The 25635-nt window shown below is 40.6% G+C and overlaps 1 protein-coding gene across 1 annotated transcript; it reads right to left on the reverse strand.

Moving 5' to 3' along the window:
* Positions 1-1354: 1354 nt before the first annotated feature.
* Positions 1355-25246, reverse strand: LOC131193357 (uncharacterized). Its single transcript, XM_058173445.1, has 8 exons — positions 25203-25246; positions 25029-25085; positions 18330-18650; positions 14012-14053; positions 11458-11502; positions 8660-8692; positions 4441-4500; positions 1355-3263 (listed from the first exon to the last, which is right to left on the reverse strand). Exons 1-8 carry the CDS (start codon positions 25243-25245, stop codon positions 3214-3216), a joined length of 651 nt encoding a protein of 216 aa, XP_058029428.1. The 5' UTR covers position 25246; the 3' UTR covers positions 1355-3213.
* Positions 25247-25635: the final 389 nt, after the last annotated feature.

Raw genomic sequence — 25635 nt, forward strand, 5'->3', positions numbered from 1 at the left:
ACAACCCGCCGCCGCCCCCACCCAGAGGTTCTCCGGGAGCAAGCGTCCCGTTCCGCCGGGACCCTCGGCAGCCCGGCAGCGGGCCCACTCAGCAGCTCAACCTCCCATCCTCCTCCGCCCGCCTCCCCGCCCGTCCAGCCCTGCTCTGCCGACCCGCCGGAGAGCCTACCTGCGGGCGCGCGAGCCGAGGGCGCCCGGAGCAGCGCCGAGCTCTGCCGCCCGCCCGCCTCCTCTGTCTGGTGGGCGGCGGCGGGTTGTCCTCTCCAGCCACCGCCTCCCCCCCCTTCCCCCAGCGATGCAGCTCAGTTGGTGGGAATGCCTGGTAAGGGGGGGGCGCAGCTCAGTTGGGGCCTTGTCCGGGAAGCTGAGTGACCAAGGAGGCTCTGGGAGAGAGCCGAAGAGACCTACCCCACCCCACCCCGCCCCAGCTGGGGAAGATGGCAACGCCGCCGCTCGCCCGGTTGCAGGTGCGGGGAGGCTCCGCTGGGGCGACCCCCGCCCACCCCGGGCTGCGGGCCGGCCATTCCGCCACTGGGCTGTAGGGGCACCAGGGCGCCCACGGCTCCAGCCCGCCCACCAGACAGAGGAGGCGGCCGGGCGCCAGAGCTTCCGGCGCTGCTCCGGGCGCCCTCGGCTCCCGGCGCCGCGCAGGTAGGCTCTCCGGGCGGGTCGGCAGAGCAGGGCTGGACGGGCGGGGGAGCGGAGCGGAGGAGGATGGGAGGGGTGAGCTGCTGAGTGGGCCCCGCTGCCGGGGCTGCCGAGGGTCCCGGCGGGCAGGGCGCTTCTGCTCCCGGAGAACCTCTGGGTGGGGGCGGCGGGTTGTCCCTCTCCAGCCACCGCCTCCTCCCCGCGATGCAGCTCAGTTGGTGGGAATCCTCGGCGCCTGGTGAGGGGGCGAGCTCAGTTGGGGCCTTGTCCGGGAAGCTGAGTGACCAAGGAGGCTCTGGAGAGAGCCAAGAGACCCACCCCACCCCACCCCACCCCCGCGGTGTTGCCACAGCTGGGAAGATGGCAACATCCTGGGATGCCGGGATGCCCAAGGGGATGAAGCCCTTCCTCGCAAAGAGTCTTTTGGGCCCAAGGCAGCTTGGCGGCTGGTGGCCCTGTGCCCCATGGGGCATTGCCAGGTCGTTCCTCCAATGGGCCAAAGCCTCCTGGCTGACCCACAAGGCCCTCGGAGGGGAGAACAGCCGCCTTCCTAGCACAGCGCTGCCTCTTCCCAAAAGGGAAGTTTGTTTGTTTGTTTGCCTTTGAAGGTGTCTCTCACCCGCTTGGCTTGTTTCTGTTTCATTTTGTCTGCCTCCGAGAAGGACTGGCTGGCTGCAAAACTCTTGTGGCTTGTGGCTATTGCGCACTCTGTACATGGGCCCCAGCTGCCCCTCGGAGCAGCTTCAAAGCCCTTTGGGGGCTCTGCTCCCAAACCTGTGCCCAAACCGAGGGACCCTTGGGGGCTTCTTTGCATGCTGCAGGATCTCCCAGTGTGACAGTTTTGCACCCTGCAGACTGATAGAAAGCAGCTGGGACTCCCCTGGCGGAAAAGAAGAAGACCGGCATCGAGAAACAGGTGAGGGCGGCGAGGGGCCGAACAGCGTTGGTGGGGGGAAGTGTGCAGAATGTCTCCAGACAAAAACTATATCGCACTTTTGACCAGTCCTCACACTTATGACCGGTCATCATTTATGCCTGTTGCAGCATTTTGTGCATAGGGACTACTCAGAGGGCTGAAAAGTTATTTTTGACCTGTCCTCACACTTTTGACTGGTCCTCACACCTACAACTATCTTTACATTTTGCACCCTATCTTGTAACCGTGGTGAAGAGAAGCAGTTGTGAAATGAGTGATATGGTTGTTAAAAATGCTGCAATGGGCATAAATGTGAGGATGGTCATAAGTGTGAGGACTGGTCAAAAATTACTTTTTTTAGCCCTCTGAGTAGTTTCTATGCCCATAGCCACATCCACTCAGTCACATGAGCAGTTAGCCACACCCACCAGTCACATGACCACCAAGCCACACCCCAAAATAAGCCACGCCCATCCCCCCCCCCCCGGTGGCCCGGGCCTTTGCTTATTTTTCTGTATTTGGCCCTCACTCAAAAAAGTTTGGACACCCCTGTTCTAGAAATTCAGTATTCGTGAGCAATTGGAAGAGACTAGCTTGGAGAAACAAGTGGAAACCCTGCTTCATAAGACAGACTCAGTATCTTTATATAATTAATTATAGAAGCATTCAAAGTGAATGCAAAAAAACTCCACTGACTTATAAGGGAGAGCATCTGAAAGGATTCCTCAGAAACCTTTTGGCTTTGCCTTCACTATACCAGGTATAAGCAACTTTTATCCTCTGGTTATTTTGGGAGTTCAAATCAACTCAGAGCCTGTGTTCAACCCTGTCTTCCCAGTGAAGGGTCTTATGTCCATGCAGACAACCAACTATCCATCTATTAAGTGAGCAGAAAAGTGAAAGCTGTGAGTAGGGCAGGTAGCTTAATTTCCCATAGGAAAATTCTGATGGAGGAGAGAAAAGGAAAGTTAATGAGCTGGCAAAAGAAGACTGCCTTGAAAATTCTGAGCAGAACTTGGATGGAGAATGCATGGTGGTGATGTGGTTCTAGAGTAGACAGTGGCTGTTTTAGTAAAGTGTAATGCTGAACAATAACTGGATAGGACGTGTTTATCTTGGTGAGAGCTTGTTCCAGGGCAATTCAGAAGAAAATTGCTGAAAACTGCTATGTGAGTTCCAGAAGAAGACGACTCATCGAAGGTGAACAGGAAGATCTTGCTTGGTTTTCCCAGATGATTCCCCTGACAGAAGATAAGGCCTTCTACTAGTCAGAGACTAAGACTAGTAGACTGCACCAGTCTAAGAAACTCTTGACTAGATATTTAGATATTCTTGCCTCAGTTCCCATCATGGCATTCTTCTGTGACTCGACCATTCCAAAAATACTTCTGAATTTTATAGATCTTTCACATTTTTGTCATTTTTCATCTTTCTCTTAACCCTTATTGTAATCTTGAAAACTAGAATGGTTCCAAACATGTTTGCCACCAACATTTTTTGGCAAAATGAGATTCTGGGGACTGCATCCATGTTCAGATACTTATTCTGATGTTGGATTGCCTGCTGAGTTGTATAGATAAAGAGATAAAAATAATATGGAACTATAGAATAATTTAAACATTCATCCTTGTCATATAAAGGAATCACTCTTATTTACAGATGACTTCTGCATAGGTTACACTGTCTTCACTGTCATTCACTAGAATAGAAACATAAATTTAAAAAATGTTAGCATACTGAGGGGAGACTCCCAAAAATAACTCTTAAAACTAGATAATAAAATGACTTAGATTATGCTTGCTGGTAGAAGATTGTGACAAATTGCTGTCTTTATTCCCCGGATAAGTCAGGGTATAACCTGGTAAATACCCTGGTTAACCAGGGTATAATCAGGGTAAAACCTGATACCTGTCCATTCAGAAAACTGATAGGTGCCTATCCATTGCACTGTAAAAGTAGTGTAATTTTCACTTGGTCATGCTGATGATTCAGGCCTACCTCTCTTAGCAAGGTTTGTGTCTGCAGCTGTACTGAACTGGTATTTTGAAGTCTCACTGAAATCAATGGCACTCACTTCTGAGTAAATAGAACGACCTCGCAACATTTCAGAAATAGACCTCACTTTCAACCAATAACACTTGTAGAGCAACAGCAAGGAACCAGTGATTTTCAGACAATGCTGAATTACAACTTACTGACTTTCTCACTATTGGCTATTCTAGCTATGGCTACCAAGAGTTGCAAGTTTTCCATCCAATTCTAGGGAACCACAGATAATTTTTATTTTAGTTTGTGCTCTACATTTTAATTACATTGCTTCACACCCAAGTGATTTATCTCATGTATATCCTGTTGAAACAGCAAGGAGCTCTCTTGCTCTGATGTAGACTTTTTTATTATCTTTTTTAGGAAGCAATTATATGCTCCCATTTAGGTAGGCAGCGCTACCTAATATTACTGCAATTATTGGCTAGTTTCACTGGCCCAAATGGTCATCCATAGACCAATCTCCAACCTTATTAGCCTTCCATAAAGTTCTAAAAACCTGCCCATTCCACTGAGCATGGAGCACTACATGCCTCCTAATTAACTAACAATATGTTAACAGACCAGATATTTTGCTTTATTATCCACTTCAAATTAAACATTTTAATGTGTTTTACAGTTCTAATGCTTTTTACTGTTTTCATTGTTTTAATATTTTATACATTTTAATTGAAATATATGTTTTGAATTGTGAGCTGTCTAGAGTCATTTGCTGAGATGTGTGGCTATAGAAATCAAACGAACAACTTAAAACACACACACACACACACACCACACACACACACACACACACAACTAGAATGCTTTTGATCCATGCAAGTTAAAATTACCGTATCTGTCATCTGTCTTTATTTTCATTTTCAAATTGTAGTATTCAGTTATTTCATAATCTGAATGATAATGCAAGAAAGAAATTGGGTTCTATTATAAATAGCAAGGGCAATGAATTAAGTGACATTTCTTTGAAAGAAGAATTCAAACATATAAATTAGGATATGCAAAATGGTTCAAACCTAAAATGATCCAAGTTCAAAATTATTCATGCTTGAAACGAAACACATTTTGTGAGTTTTGGTTTGAGTATGAAATAATGCAGGCTGGTTTCATGTTCAAGCATGAAATTCAATACAGCTGTTTGAAAAGGAGTAGTTGCCTCTGTTGTTTTGATGATAGGATTGGAAGTTGTTTTATCTCTTGCAGTTGGAATGTTTTATTAAATTTTCCTCTCTGGGTGATACAGCAGGTAGTTAGGCCCTTGTGTTATGGGATCAGACTGAGTGGCTTAGAGATGGAGTTTTGGAGCGAAGTAGCCCAGCATTTAAGGAATACGTAGAGCTGTGAGAGAACTGTTCTAGAGCTGGTTGTTCTCCTATTTGTCACTTCACTGCATAAGTGCCTAGAACATTGCAGTGTGTATCTATGCTCGCTAGGGAATTCTGGGAGTTGAAGTCCACATATCTTAAAAGTTGGCAAGTTTGAAAAACACTGGCCTAGAAGGTAAATCACCGCTTGTTTTTTTCTTCATTTGTATACCCATTGGGCCCCACACTGGTTTAGCAAGCCATTCACACAGGATCTTTTTCTCCTAAACATTTTCTATATCCTGTACAGTACATGGTTTGCTTTGCTTTGCTTTGGTTGGTTGCTTAAATGCTGTCTCTTTTGAAGTTTTTGGAAAAACCAAAAAGACTTTAACACTGTTTAGTTAGCTTATTGAGCATTTGATGTTTATGGACTAGCTTGATTTTTATCTTTAATTTTAATTGAATGTGATGGGTTTTTAAATTTTTGTAATTTTATGGGGGTGTATATTATTTTAATTTTTGGGCATATTTAAATCAGTTTTTTAAGGGTTGTTTTAATTATTGTGTATGCTTGTATTTTATCTGCCTGTTCACCGCCCTGAGTCCTTCGGGAGAAGGGCGGTATACAAATTAAAATATTATTATTATTATTATTATTATTATTATTATTATTATTATTATTATTATTATTATTATTATCATTGCACTTTGTACATTTTCATATGCCCTTTATTTGTGCAGGCATCAGGGTACATTTAAAAATGCAAATGACTGTTGATTGGCCTGCTAAATGTAGACTTATAATAGCACTATGATCATGATCTACAGTCAGGGATGGATTTTGTTGGAAAGGCATGTTTTATACTGTTTATAATGATTTTGCATTATGTTGGCCATTGTTTGGTTATTATAGCTGGTTCATATAATTTGAGAAGGTGATAGCTTGCAGGAGAGTACGCTGTGGGAACTCAACCAATTATATTTTTGTTATAAACAAGGTTAAGAAAAAGACCACTTTGCATATTGTCTGACAGAGTCTTCGCTTTTGACGCTTTAGTTTGAACTAGAACAAGATTATTACTGGCTGGGTTCACATAACATCTTAGTTATGTTTTGTTTTATTCAAGGTTTGTTGAACAAGACATGGTAGCTTGGTGCACAGATAATTCTAAACCAGGGGTGAAATGCTCCCGGTTCGGACCGGATCATGCAATCCGATAGCGATGGGGGCGGGTAGTGCGGAGAACCAGTAGCAAAAATCCCTGCCCCCCCCCCACCGCCCATGCCTCGCTGTTCCTCTTCTCTGTCCCTGAAGCTCTCGGTGGTGATATAGCTGCAAACGGCCTTAAATAACGGCCGCAGTGCTCCCAAGGGCCGTACTACAGCTGATCAGCGCTGTAGGCGGCTAGTAGACCGGTGCCTCTATTTTTAAAGAAGGTAGACCGTATTATTTTTATTATTTATTATTATTGGCCATGCCCATTCAGTCACCTGACCACCAAGCCATGCCCACCAATTAAGCCACGCCCACAGAACCGGTAGGGAAAATTTTTAGATTTCACCCCTGTTCTAATCTATAAAGGTATAGAAAAGATAAAGTTTTCCCCTGTCCAGTACTGTTCAACTCTAGGTGTTGGTGCTCACCTCTTTTTCTTAGCCGAGAGAAACTTCCATAATCATGTGGCCAGCATGACTATATATCAAGGTGCACAGAACACTGTTACCTTCTCGCCAAAGTAGTACCTATTCATCTGCTCATATTTCCATGCTTTCTAAACTATAAAAACATTTTTACAATGACAGCGGCTAGGCTTGTAAATCACACTGAGCTAGAAACAAGCTACCTTCTAGTTTAGCAAGATGCATCAATCCATATATCTAGAATCCATAACTTTCAGGCCAAGAAATAAAAACCAGAGAAGAGATATTCCTGCTCCTTGTATCCCTTTCAACAGCCTAGAGTTTCCTGTGGTGGCATTTCTTTGATTCTCTCTCAGTTCTTTTAAGTCTCGGCTGGTGACTCTTCAGAGGGCAGTTGAAATTTAAGAAAGAACAGCCTGCTGGTAATCCTACAAGTGATCCTGCTTGTATTGATTCAAAACTAGTGATGCCCTTACTATTCGATTCCCACTTACTAATTATAGACACCCCCAACCTTAAGGCAGAATTTGCAAGTTGTTGCAAATGCCAAAACTAAAGCAAAGATGTTTAGCAAGAGTGGTAATAATTGTACACTAAGTATAATTGTAGGAGAAATAATAGCACTATGGAACAAGTGAAGGAGTTCAAACATTTGGAGACCATCTTCCTTAATATGAAAGAATCAACCAAAATATGTCACTGTGGAAGACCAAACATTCCCAATATGTTCACTCAAATTGCTAACTGTAGAGTTTTTTCCCCAAACCAGGAAAACGTTTTGAGGCCAAGGTATTGAGGCTTTGCTTTACGGCACATTGCCCTGTATGTGTAAGAAGATTTAGACTAAATTTGTAAAAGCAACTGTTCTCTGATATTCTGTATGGACTTGCACAGAAAAATGTTTCTGTTGGCTAGACTTTATGCCATTGATAATTTTAGAGGGCGGGTATACAGGTAGTCCTTGACTTATGACCACAATTGAGCCCAACATTTCTGTTGTTACGTGAGATGTGTTATGTGAGTTTTGCCCCTTTTTATCACCTTTCTTGCCACAAATGTTAAGTGAATCACTGCAGATGTTAATGTTCTGTCTCCGTCCTCACTTTGGAGTAACGAGCTGGCCTACTGCCAGTGGATACACGGCTCCTATCAGTCCTGGCCGAGAAAACGCAGCTGCCTGCCAAAAAGTTCAAACAGATTAAGACTTCAGCTCACTTCGACACGGTTCAGCTAATTTGATTCCCGTGGAACTGAGAGCAGTCCCAAAACTCTTTATATATCCTGTGGGGTGGGGCTCCTGCCCCACCCTTCCCTTTGATGACACCACCTCTCTAATCTTCTGAATCCAGGCTTGATTGGTATGATTATCAGCTGCATCTGTAGGCGTAACCTGAGGAAGGGAGGAATCAGGGGATGTCGACCTCATTACGTCCTCCGATTGGCCTGGTTCTGGCTCCTGGAGCTAGGCCAAAGGAATCGGTGTTCCTGAGGTAAGCCTTACCAGCCCTTCCCCCTTGCTCTCAGAGTCACTTTCGGGCATGGGGCCAGGTTCGGAGGCTGGAGTCACAACGGTTAAGTTAGTAACACAGCCGTTAAGTGAATCTGGTTTCCCCATTGACATTGCTTGCCAGAAGGTCATAAAACGGGATCACAATGCAACTGTCATAAATATGAACCTGTTGCCAAGCACCTGAATTTTGATCACGTGACTACAAGGATGCTGCAATGTTGTAAGTGTGAAAAAGGGTCATAAGCCCCATTTTTGGTACCCTTGTAACTTTGAGCGGTCAGTAAATGAACTGTTGTATATCGACAGTTGTACTTGTCGATATACAACAGTACTTGTACTGTACTTGTTGTACAGTAACAAGATCCCTTTACAAGATTGTCTACCCCTGATCAAAAGGATCAGTTGAGCCTTTGTGCTTTACTGCTCTGTGGACCTAGGATGTATTTATAAAATCTGTGTCTCCTATTCCGTGACAAGTGTATCCATAAATAAGTAAAATGTAATCAATAATATTCTTGCACTTGGAAACTGTTTTTTTTCTCTTATAGGTGTACATTGGAGAAATTGATTAAAGTACATGGAAGGTTCTCTTACCCATACAATCTTCATTGTCAAGTTGGTTCTCTCCTGGAAGAAAAGTATAGGCCCAAAGTTAAGCGACTGCAGCCTCTCAACTCAATTCTTGCTTCAACAAACACATGAGAAATTGTCTCCTGGGGTTAAACCAATACTTCAGTCTAACGTCCAGAAAGATGGAAAGTGGGTTCCCCTTATTATAAGGATGGCATATGCGGAAGAGGATTATTCCCTAGCCAGCTATTTCTCTTATATTTTGTTTGATTTGCATCAAAAAGTATTTTAAAACTACTAGAGACCATTTCACTGATGCTACTATTGGTGGTGCCATCTTGGGGCTAATCGGACCCACACAGCCAGCAGGTTCTGACAGGTTTGGGAGAACAGGCAAATACCACCTCTGGCTGGCCCCAGAGTGGGGTGGGAATGGAGATTTTGCAATATCCTTTCCCCAGGAGTGGGGAGGGAATGGAGATTTTGCAGTATCCTTCCCCTGCCATGCCCACCAAGCCGCACCAAGCCCACCAAGCCACGCCCACAGAACCGGTAGTAAAAAAAATTGGATTTCACCACTGCCCTATAGTAGAGCAGAATTGCCATTTCCTTCTCATCTTTCTCATCTTCCCATCTTTTCTATTACCTTCTCTTATCGGTATCTTATGATTTATGATCTATGACTTATCACTTCATTGTTTGTATGCACACTGACAGCTTATGCACCGGAGACAAATTCCTTGTCCAGTGGACGACTTCCGGTATCCAGCGGCAACGGACGTCTGGAAGGTTTCTCCTGCCTCCAGCGCCCGAATCCGGCCGCCGCCGAGGCCCTCAGGGGCCAGGTGTTCCGAAAAGGACACCTGCCGTACGGACGGCCCGCCAGGGGTCTCCCAGCCGATATACAGGACTGTGGGGACCGATGCTGGCGCGTCCTAGGCTTGGCGGGGTTCGGAGGCCACAGGCCGCGGCCATTATTTTGGTCGTCGCCTGGGCCGCTGTGCCCGGTGATACCGGGGCATTGGATTTATAACTGCAGCAGCCTGGTGGTGAACAGGGCACGGAGAAGAATTGAGGAGGAGAAGGGAAGGGAATATCGGTGGCGTGGTGGAGTGCTCCGGAGTGCGGGGGTTTTCTCCCTGCGGTTGGAAGGAGCACGAGTTATTCTGGAGAGGAGAACTTAAAATAAGAAGATTACGGTTTTGTGGAGCTCTGGAGAAGAGGTGATGGAGAAATTTAGGAGGGAAGGTTTGAGGCCCCCCCTCCTTCTGGGGAACAGTGGTGGCGTCCAGCTTCCGCCTTCACTATGAGAATTTTGATGACATCACTTCCCTTCCGCTTCCTGGTTGACTAACTGTACTCTCGGCTCGTTGCTCCTGTGAGTGCCCCTGGTGGATCCGGAGGAAATTACAAGGATACTGTGCTTGCCTGAGGATTTTGAATACTTTTTTTCAAATGGCAAAGGTCAGAGACCAACTGCTGGAGAGATGGAGAATTTTGGAAAAGTTATCTAATATGGACAAGAAATTGGATGATTTGCAAAGAGGCCAAACGGAAATAAGAGCAGAAATTGTGACTATCCAAAAGGATTTAAAGGATACTCAACAAGTTTCAGCAGAAAACAAGCAGAAAGTGGAAGGTCTGGAGGGTGATATGCGGGCAGTGCAGTAAAGAGAGGAGGCGACAGGCAATGCTGTGCTTGGACTACAGATGGATAAAATGTCTTATTTCCTTAGGTTTCAAAATTTGGAAGAAGTGGACCAAGAAGATTTGAGAGATGTTGTGACTAAATTGTTGGGAGAATTTCTTGGGAGAGGTGTTGATTTCATGAATTGGGATGTGGATCGAGTTTATAGAGTTAATTCGCAATATGCACGCACGCATGCAGTTCCCAGAGAGGTTCATGTCAAATTTGTGAGAAGAGGCACGAGAGATGAAATTCTTAGAAAACATAGGAGTGGGGCACTGATTTACAGGGGCAGGGAGATAGCCATTCTGAGGCAGATTCCCAGACAGGTACGTGAAAAAAGAAAGAAATATTATTTTTTGTCAAGCAAATTGTACCAGAAGGGAGTGGGCTTCAGATGGCTGATGCCAGAGGGATTGATGATTTTCCGGGAGGGCATTACGAAAAAAATCAGTACAATTGTGGAGGCTACGGCCTATGTGGAGGAACACAAAGCCTTCCTGGAATCAGATGATCCAGGAATTGAAGAAGGGGAGGTTATAGATCATGGGGCTGAAGCGGCTGCCGCTGTTGCGGCCCTGGAGTTGGGTCAGGCTGAACCCAGAGTTCTGAGATCCAAAACTAGGAAGTGATAAAGATATTTGGGATTGTGTTGGTTTTCCTTATTCTCTTTTGTACGATATTCTGATTATTCTTGACTATTCTTTATTACGTATTTAAAATTTGCAAACTTAGCTACTTCGTGTCACCTGCTTGCCTTATGGCTGTTGTATGTGTTAAAAAATTTGAGTAAAATTCTTATTTTAGATAAGAAAAATGAAAATTTACCATACCTGATATGTATTTGTATAAACCTTTTTTGACTAATAAAAACTTTTTGAATAAAAAAAAAAAAAAAAAAAAAAATTCCTTGTCCAGTCATACTTAGTCAATAAAGAATATTCCTATTCCTATAAATATTTGTGGGAGATCATTGATGTCTCTGCAAGACAGGTGCACCATCATCCACCTAAAAGATTGCTTCTGCCTTAAAAGATTTAGGATGAGGCTATTTTAAATGCTGAAAAATGTTTCCTTCTTTTTATTCATTGGCAAGAAATACATTTCATGGCAATGTTAAAATGTTGACAGTTACCAGTATCATCATATGCAGTGCAAATATTAGCTGATTTCAGTTTTCCTGCAAAAAAACAAAAAAGAAAAGAAAAAATTTCAGTCGTAGAAACAATGGGCTCAAGTAAACAATGATTTTTTTTCCTTTGTGGTGAAACTACAGTCTCCATGTTAGATTACTGTAATGTGGCCTGCTTGGGACTGCCCTTGAAGATCCTCCAGAAGTTGCAATCGATCCAGAGTACAGGAGCACAGGTAATTATGGGCATCTTATTTAAGGTGTTGGTGATCACCTACAAAGCCCCATGAGGCACAAGACTGATGTTTGTGAGGCCACCTGTCTACAGCTGTATTGTCCCATCCCAGATGCTATTCTAAGCTGAAGTGCTCCAAGTCCTCTCTTTAAATCAAGGTCATCTGGTTGAATCTTAGAAATGTACCTTTTCTGTAGTGGTACCTGCCCTTTGTAAAAATCATCCCCCAACCCAAAAAAAATTGACTGGCCCTAATTCTGATAGCCAGAATTCAGAAGTCAGAAAAAACTGTCTTTTCCTCTATCATTTAGTTCAGGATATTAGATGTACTTGTCTTGAGAGGTGACATTATGTATTTGATGATCATAGTGTAGATTGATTTTCATTTTTTATTTTTTTTTAATGCCATATTAGCTGCCCAAAGTTTCTTTGGTGAGCTAAGTGGCCATATAAGTGAAATCAAATGAAATTCTTGGGATTCCCCGTCGAAAACCAGAGGTGCTCAGTCTGAGTCTTCAAGGCCATATGCGATCTCTCAAAGTTTTGAATATAGTAGCTGGTTAAACTCCAAAATTTAATTTCTTCCTTAAATTATATTAATAGTTAATGCTATTAATGCCTGCAATACTGCATTCTAACCACTGTGCCACCGGGGCTCTTTTGTGGTATGATATATCATAAAGGAGCCCATGGCACAGTGGTTAGAATGCAGTATTGCAGGCAAAAACTGCCCACAGCCTCGAGTTCGATCCTGAGACGGCTTAAGGTTGATTCTGCCTTCCATCCTTCTGAAGTCAGTAAAATGAGGACCCAGATTGTTGGGGGCAATTTGCTGACATCTGTAAACCACCCAGAGAATGCTGTAAAGCACCAGGAAGTGGTATAGAAGTCTAAATGCTAATGCTATTGCTATTTTAATTAAAGTTAAATTATAGTTGCGAGGACCTTCTGCAACATATGGTTCCCCTATAGGCAGAGGTGGGTTTCAGCAGATTCTGACCAGTTCTGGAGAACCGGTAGCGGAAATTATGAGTAGTTCGGAGAACCGGTAAATACCACCTCTGACAGGCCCCCCCCCCATCTATTCTCTGCCTCCCGAGTCCCAGCTGATCGGGAGGAAATGGGGATTTTTTTTTTAATTGAAAAAGTTTTAACAAACAAAAACATTTTCCCCCCTCCCCTCCCCCGCAAACCCCTTCCCCTCCTTTCACCCCCCAGCTTCCCGGGTCAATCACAAGGTATTGTTATACATAAACCAAACATAGAATAAAATTTTCCCTTCTAATCCAATTAATCTCATCCAAATCTTTTCATTTCCTAACCCCCCCATTATATAAAATAATACATCCTAATTATTCAAAGGCAATCTGATATCTCTTAATCTGATATCTGTTTTGTAAATAATCAATCCATTTTTTCCATTCAATTCAATATCTTTCCTGCGTATTGTCTTTCAAAAAGGCTGAGATTTTAGCCATCTCAGCCATGTCTTTCTGAACTTTTTGCCATAACAACTCATAATTATTCTTATACAGTTTCCTGTTCGATGAGCTAATATAAACCCCTAAGTATTTAACCTTTTTTACCACCTCAAATCCTGTTATTTCCTCTAATTTTTGTTTCTGTTGTTTAGACATATTTTTGATTATCACTTTTGTTTTATTCTGATTTATTTTAAATCCTGATACCTTTCCGTATTTATCAATTGTTTCCAACAAAGATATACTTGAAATTATAAGATTTGTTAAAGTAACCACTACGTCATCTGCAAAAGCTCTAACTTTATACTCATATTGTCTAATTTTAATTCCCTCTATCTTCTTTAACTCTCGTATTTTATCCAATAATGGTTCCAGAGTTAAAACAAACAATAGTGGTGATAAAGGACATCCCTGTCTCGTTCCTTTCGCAAGAGGAAATGGGGATTTTATAGTCACCTTCCCCTGGAGTGGGGTGGGTATGGAGATTTTACAGTATCCTTTCCCTGTCATGCCCACCAAGCCACACCCATCAAGCCATGCCATGCCCACCAAGCCGCACCCACAGAACCAGTAGTAAAATTTGATTACCAGCATCTTGAACTGCACCTGGAAACCCACTGGAAGGCAGAACAGCTCACAAAACAATCAAGTTGCCTGAACCTATTATAATTGTGTGTGCTATAATATTTAAATTTAATTGAAAAGTAAAAGAAATTAAAGCTGTTAGCTCATGCTACGCAATCCATTTGCAAGTATTATGCTCTATTCTCTAAATTTGTAGGGTACCAAAGAGTTCTGACAAAAAAAATGTAATTATAAAACAAGCCTAGCCAATACTCACTTGCCTTACACCAAGGAAGGATCAATAGTTGAATTGTCACAACTGCTGCAATAAATAGCAGCAGAAGAATGAGAGGAGGCGCAATGAAAACAGCTAGATTATTATTTTCTGTTGTTAGAAGAAGAAGAAAATCATATTAATAAGTATCTTTCATTAAGTATGATGATATTTTAAGTAAACTAAACAGTAATGCCTTGGATCCTAAACTTGATATTGCACCAACTACTCTTTATTAGTTTAATTTGGTGTAGTGATTATGGCATCAGGCTAAAAACTAGGAGATGATGAGTTTTAATTCCAAAGCACGAAGCCAGCTGGGTGAGCATGAGCCAGTCACCCTCTCTCAGGCCTGCAATGGCAAACCACTACTGAAAAACCTTGCTTAAAAAAACTGCAGGGACTTATCCAGATAGTTGCTGAGAATTGGACATAATTAAACAGAATAATAATAAAAAAATCCATAGACAGCAGCAATTTCCATCAATTTCCATCAATAGGGGCCTCTGGTGGCTCAGACTGCTAAAACAGTCTGTTATTAACACAGCTGCTTGCAATTACTGCAGGTTCCCAAGTCCCACCAGGCCCAAGGTTGACTCAGCCTTCCATCCTTTATAAAGTAGGTAAAATGAGGACCCAGATTGTTGGGGGCAATAAGTTGACTTTGTATATAATATACAAATGGATGAAGACTATTGCTTAACATAGTGTAAGCTGCCCTGAGTCTTCGGAGAAGGGCGGGATATAAATGCAAATTTTAAAAAAAATTCTCTGAAGACTTTTCCCTCCTTGTTGTCCCCAAGTTCTGTAGATGCTTAACTCTCAGGAGCAGTGGTGGGTTTCAAATTTTTTTACTACTGGTTCTGTGGGTGTGGCTTGGTGGGCATGGCATGGCTTGATGGGTGTGGCATGGGAAGGATAGTGTAAAACCTCCATTCCCTCCCCAATCCAGGGGAAGGTTACTGCAAAATTCCCCGATCAGCTGGGACTCAGGAGGCAGATGGGGACGGGGCCAGTCAGAATTTTTACTACCGGTTCTCCAAACTACTCAAAATTTCTGCTACCGGTTCTCCAGAACTGGTCAGAACCTGCTGAAACCCACCTCTGCTCAGGAGCAAGATTTAAAAAAATATGGGGTGCAGACAAAAAGGGACAGACTATCCAGCAAAACTCCACCTATCTAGCCCAACTAAGAGACAGAAAATTCCTGAACCTAATCACAATTCTTGCTGTATTCATAAAAGAATCAAAATAAGTGACTGGGCAAACATATTATACTAAATCTTGACCTGTTTTAATACCGGTAGTACACTGTAAATCAAGATTTAGAACCATACTGTCTCAGTATGGGTTCCACTAAGCTGAAGTCAAAAATACATGGTGGCTTAATGCAGAAGTTTTCAAATGTTGTGATGCTATAACCCTTTAATAGTATACAGAATCTGTGCAACATCATAAATAAATCGATTTATTTCACTGGGATTAGTTTCAAACAAAAAATAAACATACTAGTAATTTATAATGATTCATAATCTAAAAAACAAAATAATAATAAATAAAAAAACGATAGATACAAACTTAAAGTAAACCACTCCAAACTCGATTGCAGAAAATATGACTTCAGTAACAGAGTGGTCAACGCCTGGAATGCACAACCTGACTCTGTGGTTTTTTCCCCAAACCCCCAAAACTTTAAGCTTAAACTGTCTACTGTTGACCTCACCCCAGTCCTAAGAGATCTGTAAGGGGCACCTGCATGCCTACTTTCCCTGTCCTAATGTCCCTTTTTACTTGTATCCTTTTCATGTATTCAAAACCATTTTTATATTTTTATCTGTTATCTAATACATGCTTGAAAAATAAATAAAATAAAAATAAAATAAATAAGTATAAAAAATAAATTGAGTTTAACGGGAAGGAAGAACCTGGGTCCTTGTTTTGTTTCTTTTCTGTAGAATTCTACAAAGTAGTGTTTTTTTAACAGAAAATGTGAGGACCTCACTGTTCCTTACAGTTGTGTGTAAGAGTCATTGAGATAAAAGATAAATACAGGCAGAGATTGATCCTAACATTGATTTTTGATGAAGTAAGAACTGGGAAACATAATTGGTTTTGGTTACTATTCTCCCCTCACTTCTTTACTGTGTGTTGTTATTTTCACTCAGTAAAATCAGGAAGAAAAAAAGGCTAGATATGGGTATTTCCTTTGTCTAGGCTGCTATGAGTACCAGACTAAACAGGGTCTTCCTTTTTTGGAATGTGGTTTCTAAGACTAACACAGAAACCAACACCAATCATTGTTTGGTGTAAAGCATAAACATTTAAATTGTGGTTAGCATTTGGGGCACAAATGGATGGAACAATCTAGAACATTGTTTCTAGAAAGTTGTTTTTAAAAAATCTATACTCACTATTTTCTTATATTTTAATTATATACATTATTGTCCATAGAAGAGAATATTTATGGGTCTTTGAACTGTGAAATTGTTCATGCTCTCTGAGCTTGGTTGTCTTCTTGCAGATATTGTTACAGTGGTTATGTCTGCTGTATGTTTCATTACTAACTAGTCAGGGGTGAAATGCTCCTGGTTCGGTCCGCTTCACCCAAACCAGTAGTAAAAAAGGCTACTGGTTCACCGAACCAGTAGTAAAAAATGTAAAAAAAAAGTTCCGATGATCAGGTGAGTGACGCCCGATCATCGGAACTTTCTTTTCTTTTCTTTTTAAGCATTTTTTTACTCCCAGTTCTCTGGAACCGGTAATTAAAAATGCTTTAAAAGGTTTTTTTTAAAAGTTCTGAAGATTGAGTGTTGCTCAGCTGAGCATCGGAACTTTTTTTTTGGTAACTTTTTAGGCATTTTTTAAAATGCCTTAAAAAAGTAAAAAAAAGGCTCCAACGATCACAGCTGTGCTTTTAAAAGGTTAAAAAAAAGGCTCTGACAATCACAGCTGAGCTGCCTGATCATTAGAGTCTTTTTTTTAACTTTTAAAAGCATTTTTTTACTACTTATTCGGCCAAATAGGTTGTAAAAAAATGCTTTTAAAAGTAAAAAAAAAACAATCACGTGCCACAGCTGATCACCCCTCCCCCGTTCTACTTACCCGATGCCTCCTTTTGGTGTGCACTGCAGGCGTGCGCACCTCACAGTTGGTGCATGGTGTGCACTGCGCAGGCACTTGCATAGCACGCATGCGCAGCCAGCAAACCGGTAGTAAACCAGTTCAGATTTCACCACTGCAACTAGATAATATCATCATATAATAGATTGGGTCATGAAATGTCTTCAAGAAAACAACCAAGGCCAAAGAGCACTAAAGAGCTTATAAATATTACTATATTATGTGGCCTTTTTCATTGTTATTCTTTTTCTTGCTTTCTTTCATATTCTACTATTTTAACAATAAAATATTATCTTTTTTTTTTTTTAAAAAAGCTATCTCTCCTTCAAAGTTATGAAGAATCGGATTTCTTGCTAGACTAGGAATGGAAAATCTGAAATAACCCAGACCTTGCTAAATTACAACGTTAGTATTCTTTTTCACTGGACAATATTTTTATCTACTCCAGATTCTCTTCACTTGGCTAGGAAATACTCCCACTACTACCAATACAATACAATACAATACAATATTATAAAATATACAATACAATATACAATACAATAATATTACAAGAGCAAAAAATAGATTCAAGCTTAATGTCAACTGCTTCAAACTTGATTGCAGAAAATATGACTTCTGCAACAGAGTTGTTAATGCTTGGAACTCATTACCTGACTCCATAGTCTCTACTCAAAATCCCAAAATCTACAACCAAAAACTGTCTACTATTGATCTCAGCCCATTCCTAAGAGGACTATAAGGGGCGTGCATAAGAGCACAAAAGTGCCTACCGTTCCTGTCCTGTTGTTCCCTTTATTATATCTAATTAATATAGCTAATGCATATTCTTTACTTATATATATATATATATATATATATATTTTCATGATATGTTGTTTACTTATGACAATGTTTATGTATACTGTTATGATGAAATTAAATAAATAAAATAAAATAAAATAAAATATCTCATTCCCTATGCCTTTTTCATATATTTTTCCTATTTATGGAGCAAATGTCGTCTAGAGCCTTTGTATATCTATAATGACAGAGATACTAATCAGGTGGAATTATGAAGGACTTAAATATTCCTCAATTTCTTTGGAAATAAGTATCAAGAGCACAAAAGAAACCTTAAAACAAAAAAGCACCCCAAAAGCTACCCCTAAAAGCACACTGGTGGGCTTAATAAGGTTTTCCTATTGGAAAATACATGTACCTCTTAATGTAAAGTTGAAAGCTGGGCTATATGTTGATGCCATAGTTCTGTTCAGGTAGTCAGCTTTGCACTTATATGGACCCAGTTGACTGTTGGAATGGATTGTGGTGTTAAATTCAACTTTTTGTTTCTTCATGCTCTGTGGCGCAGGACCTTGCACTCTTTTTTTCTTTAAAAATAAGGTGTAATTAATTGGCAGACAATTTGTCTCCAAGTAGCACACCAATTTCACTTTTGCTCCGATGGTGATTTCTGGCGTGGGACTGTAGATTTTGATACCCTTCACAATCTTTGAGCAAGAGGCATTATTCTGAGGCGACTCTGTAATAAAAATTGACCATTGATTATCAAACGATTTACACTGTATTAACTTCAGTGGCACTGACTCTTCAGCACATCCTCATAAGTTCCTGGCCTCAAAGGGAAGCAGGGTATAATAAATTGAGAAATATAAATGCTCTGTCAGCCCTGTTTATAGCCCATTGTGTCTACTGGTTATCCGAGATAGTTGTGTCCTGAACCCACCTGCTGTCTCCACTGATGGGATGTAATGATGTAAAAAACATCATTAAAAAAGGACAACAAAGAATGTTCTTTCTGCGCCAACTCAGTAAGCTCAAACTGCCCAAGGAGCTGCTGATTCAGTTCTATAGAGGAATTATTGAGTCTGTCATTTGCACCTCTATAACTGTCTGGTTCGGTTCTGCAACCCAACAAGAAAAACACAGACTTCAGAGGATAATTAGAACTGCAGAAAAAATAATTGCTACCAACCTGCCTTCCATTGAGGACCTGTATACTGCACGAATCAAGAAGAGGGCCGTGAAAATATTTACAGACCCCTCGCATCCTGGACATAAACTGTTTCAACTACTACCCTCAAAACGACGCTATAGAGCACTGCACACCAGAACAACTAGACACAAGAACAGTTTTTTCCCGAAGGCCATCACTCTGCTAAACAAATAATTCCATCAACACTGTCAGACTATTTACTGAATCTGCACTACTATTAATCTTCTCATAGTTCCCATCACCAATCTCTTTCCACTTATGACTGTATGACTATAACTTGTTGCTGGCAATCCTTATGATTTATATTGATATATTGACCATCAATTGTGTTGTAAATGTTGTACCTTGATGAACGTATCTTTTCTTTTATGTACACTGAGAGCATATGCACCAAGACAAATTCCTTGTGTGTCCAATCACACTTGGCCAATAAAAATTCTGTTCTGTTCTATTCTATTCTATTCTATTCTATTCTATTCTATTCTATTCTATTCTATTCTATTCTATTCTATGAGCTAGGAGCTTCGCTTTGCCATCTATCCTCCCATGAAAATCTACTAACTAACAGACTTTTCTGTTAACAGCACAAAAAATGGTTTCATTAGTGTTACTGCTACCACTTTACTTTAGCTGAACTTAGGAACTTTTCTGCAGCTACTGGATAAACGAACGAACAAACAAAAAACATCCCACAATCCATACAGAAACAAATCCATAATCCCGGGATAAACAACAATAATTAAAGCCCCCTAAAAAAATAAGTTTAAATATTGTTGTTTGGCTGCCAAATGTGATTTGTTGTGTAGTTTTCATTTTTGAATGATTTCTGGAAATTGGCCTTTCTGCTTTCCATTCCAAATATTCTCCTTCTCCAAAAGAATATGGACTTGTGTTGGAAAATTTTAAAAATACAACTTGATTTCTGTACTGCATGGAAAGGAAAATTCATCTGATAAGCAGTTTTAATTTCCAGCTATATTCCAACTGCTATTTTTTAAAAAACTCTCATCATATTTTTTCCCATAAAGACTATTGAAGATGGATGTTGCTTATTATTGTAAGGGATTTTTTAAAAAAAATTCTCCAATGCAGACCCTGTAAACAGATCATTGCTTTCAGCAATGCTTCAACAGCAATGATGTTCATCATCAGAATTTTCAATAATGGTGATTTGTTTTTTGTGTGAAGATATCACCAAGAGGTTTAGCTCTGAAATTTTCTGATCTAGAGCAGTGGCCCCCAACCTTTTGGGCACCAGGGATTGGTTCAGTGGAGAGAAGCTTCAGTGGACTGAAATGGGTGTGGTTTCGTGTGCTGTCTCCATCCTGTGTATGGGGCTTTGCTTGTTTACGTGGCCCAGTAGTTGGCATGTCGTGACCTGATGCCAGTTCACAAATTGGGGATTGGGGACCCCTGATCTAGAGAATCTTTTATCTCTAGGACAGTGATGGCTAACCTTTTTGCCATCGCGTGCCAGGAGGCGGGGGGGGGGGTCAGGCACGCATGCCCGCACCCATAATTCTATGTGCACCGCCCTACACATGCCTGCGTGACTCCCCTCCCCCCCGCTCCTGGCACGCAATGGCCCAGTAGGCCTGTTTTTCTCTCTCACCTGCCTCCAGAGCCTCTCTATGAGTCTGGAGAGGGAGAAAATGGCCTTTCCCATTACCCGCCCCCCCGGAGAATCCTAGAGAGGCTCTGGAGGGTGAGGACAGCAAAAAAGTCACTTGTTAAACTGGAAGTTGGAAAACAGGCAGTTTCTGGCCACCAGAGGGCTTCCAGGGGTGGTGGGAAAGGCCATTTTTGCCCTCCCCAGACTCATAGAGAGGCTCTGGAGCCAGGTGAGAGAGAAAAACGGGAGGCAGGAAATAGGCTGTTTCCCTACTTCTAGTGGGCCCAGAAGGCCCGAAAATCAGCTGGCCAGTGCACACATGTGCGCCAGAGCTGAGCTCGCGTGCCCACTGATATGGTTACGCGTGCCACCTGTGGCACATGTGCCAAGGTTCGCCATCACGGTTCTAGGAGCTCTGTTTCTCTTCACATACTGCTTTTTCATTTGCATACATTTCACTGCTGTCAAAGATCATAAATCCTGAGCAACAGCAACTAGAATAATACACTCCACTTAACTTGTTTTGTGGGTAGTTTATCTTTTTTGTCAGAAAAAAACAACATTTGGCTACTTTTGGCTGTTCTTCAACATTAACCTTAGCTTTGAGAAACTTTCTATATCAGAGGCAATAGATGGTTTCTGTGATTCCTGCTTTCTCTGTTTTTTGTCAATGGATACATATGTTATCACAGGGCCGTAATCTAGATGACAGAATTTTCACAGAACACATAAGCAACAGAGCACTCCAAAGATGAACAGGTAGCCTCTTACATTGTTGGAGGTTTAAGATGTAAATAAAAGAGTCTCCATACCAAACTGGAAATCTGGGATTTCTAAAGTTTGACTGGTGGCCCATAACTCATCTTCCTCATCACAGATCCCAGTCTTATTTTTCAAGCAGCTTGTATGTTGATGTGTGTTGATATAAATTTCATTCAAGCTGCTCCCACTAGATTTTACCTGCACATTGAGCTGTATATGTGTTGATGGTCTTTGTAAAATCTACTTGGTGCTCTATATGGAGCTGCCCTTGAAGAGTTTTTGTAAACTTCACCTGGTGCAAAATGCAATGGCATGAACGTGTGTGTGTGTGTGTGTGTGTTAGAATACACGTTACACCTCTGCTTTGCAAACTGAACTGGTTACCAGTCTCTTTCCAGATCCAATTCAAAGTTCCTTTAACACCTTTCATGGCATAGGACTGGGTTACTTGAAGGATCCTTCCATTCCCTACCAATCAGTTAGAAATGAAGAAGCTTCTTAGATGAAAAGGTGTCCCCCAAGGCAGCGTTCTAGACCAACACTCTTCATACTATACATAAATGACCTTTGTGATCATATTATAAGTAACTGCATTCTCTTCGTCGATGATGTAAAACTATTTAACACCACCAACAATGCTGCTACCCTTCAAAAAGACCTTGACTTTGTCTCGGAATGGTCAAAAAATTGGCAACTCCAAATCTCAACCAACAAATGCTCTGTCTTACACATTGGCAAAAGGAATCGGAACAAAAAATGCAAACTGAGTGGACATGACCTTGTAGATGACCCTCACTCTGTCAAGGACCTTGGAGTACTCATATCAAATGATCTAAGTGCCAAAGCCCACTGTAACAACATCGCCAAAAAGGCATTAATGATTGTAAACCTAATCTTGCATAGCTTCTTCTCTGATAAGATTACACTACTAACCAGAGCATATAAAACATTTACTAGACCAATTCTCGAATACAGCTCATCTGTCTGGAACCCGCACTGCATATCGGACATTAATACAATTGAATGTGTCCGGAAATATCTGGAAGAAGAGTCTTCCACTCCTCTGCTCGCAATAAAATACCTTATGCCACCAGACTTGAAACTTTGGACTTAGAAAATTTAGAACTACGCCGCCTTTGGTATGACCTAGGCATAGCTCATAAAATCATCTGCTACAATGTCCTACCTGTCAATGACTACTTCAGCTTCAATCACAACAATACACGAGCACACAATAGATACAAACTTAAGGTAAACCGCACCAAACTCGATTGCAGAAAATACGACTTCAACAGAGTGGTCAATGCCTGGAATGCACTACCTGACTCTGTGGTTTCATCCCAAAACTCCCAAAATTTTAACCTTAGACTGGATGTTGTTGTTTTTTTTTGAATTTATATCCCACCCTTCTCCGAAGACTCAGGGTGGCTTACATTGTGTTAAGCAATAGTCTTCATCCATTTGTATATTATATACAAAGTCAACTTTTGACCTCACCCCATTCCTAAGAGGTCTGTAAGGGGCAGGCATAAGCGCACCAGCATGCCTACCGTCCCTGTCCTAATGTTCCCTTTAATTGTATTCATTTTATGTATTCAATTCATGTTTACAATATATATATTATCTAATACGTACTCAACTAATAAATAAAATAAAAAATATTAAAAAAAAAAAAACCACCGAGAAAGTCCAGTTGCCTTTTGGAAAAAACACCTGTGGGACAACCATGATCTGAATGTTGAGAATCTCTATAGACATCAATTTTAATCATATGTCATCATAGCTATTTATTGTATATATCAAAAAGGGAGTATTTGAACATCATGAGTATTCTGATCAAATATCTGACCTTTGGACCTTCCGCCGCAAACTCAAAACCTACTTATTTCGTCTTGCTGGGCTCGCTTAAATTTTAAATTTTAGATTTTATATTATTAAATTGTATGGGTTTTTAAATTTTTTAGTAAATTTTAGTGGGAATATTTTCTTATCTATAAGTAGCCAAATTAAATAGGTTTTTTAAGGGTTGTTTTTAGTTTTGTACTGTTGTTTTCTTTTTGTATTTTACTTGTGGCTGTACACCGCCCTGAGTCCTTTGGGAGAAGGGCGGTCTATAAATAAAAATATTATTATTATTATTATTATTATTATTATCAATGACCATAATAAGATTTTGCTACTATCACAATATAAAAATATAGATATTGTAATCTTGGCTCTGTGGGTGAGTTCATACGTCATGCGAAACCATTGTTTGTTCATTGTGGCTTGTTACATTACTGCTAATAGGTGATTTACAGTTAATGTTGTGAATTGTAGTATTGAAAATAAATACAGGTAGTACTTGACTTAGGACACTTCGTTTAGTGACTGTTTGAACTTACAAAAGCACTGAAAAAACTGACTTATGACCATTTTTCCCGCTTATGACTGTTGCAGCATCCCCATGATTATGTGAAATTCAGATGTTTGGCAACTGATTCATATTTATGACCACTGCTGTGTCCCGAAATCATGTGATCACCTTTTGTGACCATCTGACAAGCAAAGTCAATGGGGAAGCCAGATTCACTTAATAACCATGTCACTAACTTAACAACTGCGACAATTCACTTGACAACCAGGGCAAGAAAGATTTCATAAAATAGGACAAAACTCACTTAACAAATGTCTCACTTGGCAACATAAATTTTGGGCTTAATTGTAGACATAACTAGAGGACTACTTGTAATCCAAGGTCATACCTCATGAGGTAAATAAGCCAAATTGGTTGGAATGGTAATGGCTGATTTTTCTTCTTGCTCTTCTCTTGGCAACAAGTCTTCAGTAGCAGGTTAACTCTCAGTATAGTCATTTATAGTCTTCTCCTTTGTGAATTTTCTCACATCTAACATCATCCATAGGCAGTGAATGTTAGTAATTTCAGTCAAATAAGATTCAATAAAGTGGATTTGCAGCATGGAAGGAGAGATGCTCAGCTCCAATTTAGAGATGTGACATCAGTTTGTAGGAGTGGTTCAGAGGAGGGGTCTCCAACCTTGGTCCCTTTAAGACTTGTGGACTTCAACTCCCAGAGTTCCTCAGCCAGCTTTGCTGGCTGAGGGACTCTGGGAGTTGAAGTCCACAAGTCTTAAAGGGACCAAGATTGGAGACCCCTGGTTCAGAGTATATATTCCAAATATAAAGATTAAAAATGTAATAATAAATGTATATTCTTTTCTGTAGTCTGAGCACAGAAGATACAGAAAATCCTCAGCCATTCTTCCAACATAACATACTACCAGATTTCCAAGGTGACTAACGACAATTAAAACTTTTTCTATAAGTTACATTTTTCTTTTAAAATTTGATATATATGTTTTAAAGTATGTTTGAACAGATGGTTCTGCATTCTTACACAGATGCTTTAGCACACATCACAACCAAGTCTATGAAGTGTTGATCTTAATGGAAAAATATTACATTAATAGCAGAAAATACAAATATAACATATAATAAATGTACTTCTGTAGTTCCAGGGAGAAACTTACCAGGGTTTGCTCTATTATCCTCCTTAACACCACCATTCTCCTTTGTATTTTGCACCCCTAAATGGATTGAAATTAACAATAATTAATGTTGAGTGACATTAAACAAACTAAAACATTTAATATTGAATGACATTAAACAAATTGAACTATTAGTAAAAATAAAGCAGTCCTTACACAATGTTAACAAGAGATATAGAAATCCTAGTTTTTCAGTCATCTTTAAATAAGAATGAAGAAGCTGTTTCCTCTTTTGTGAAGTTTTGTCTGAAGAGGAAGTTTATGCAAATAAATGGGTGGGAATCAGTAGAATGAAAAGTTGCAAAAATTTGTTTTAAAAAGTGTGATGATGCTTCTCTATACTAGTTTCTGTTTCTGCTTAATTTAAGCTATACTTAGGGAAAAATTATAATTTGAAAGCAAGTTTGGAGTGAGTTCATGTCATTATTGCAAATCAAACATTGAGAAAATCACCATAAAAACTCCATCACAAAACTGTTTGCATGCCTGGAGGAAAAAGAACACTAAGCTGAAAAATGAAAATGACACATTAATCTGGAAGAAAAAGAATAGAGAAATGAAGGAACAGATTCCTAAGTGTAAAATGGAT

Source organism: Ahaetulla prasina, chromosome 2, assembly GCF_028640845.1.
Source record: "Ahaetulla prasina isolate Xishuangbanna chromosome 2, ASM2864084v1, whole genome shotgun sequence".
Classification (NCBI taxonomy): Eukaryota; Metazoa; Chordata; class Lepidosauria; order Squamata; family Colubridae; genus Ahaetulla; species Ahaetulla prasina.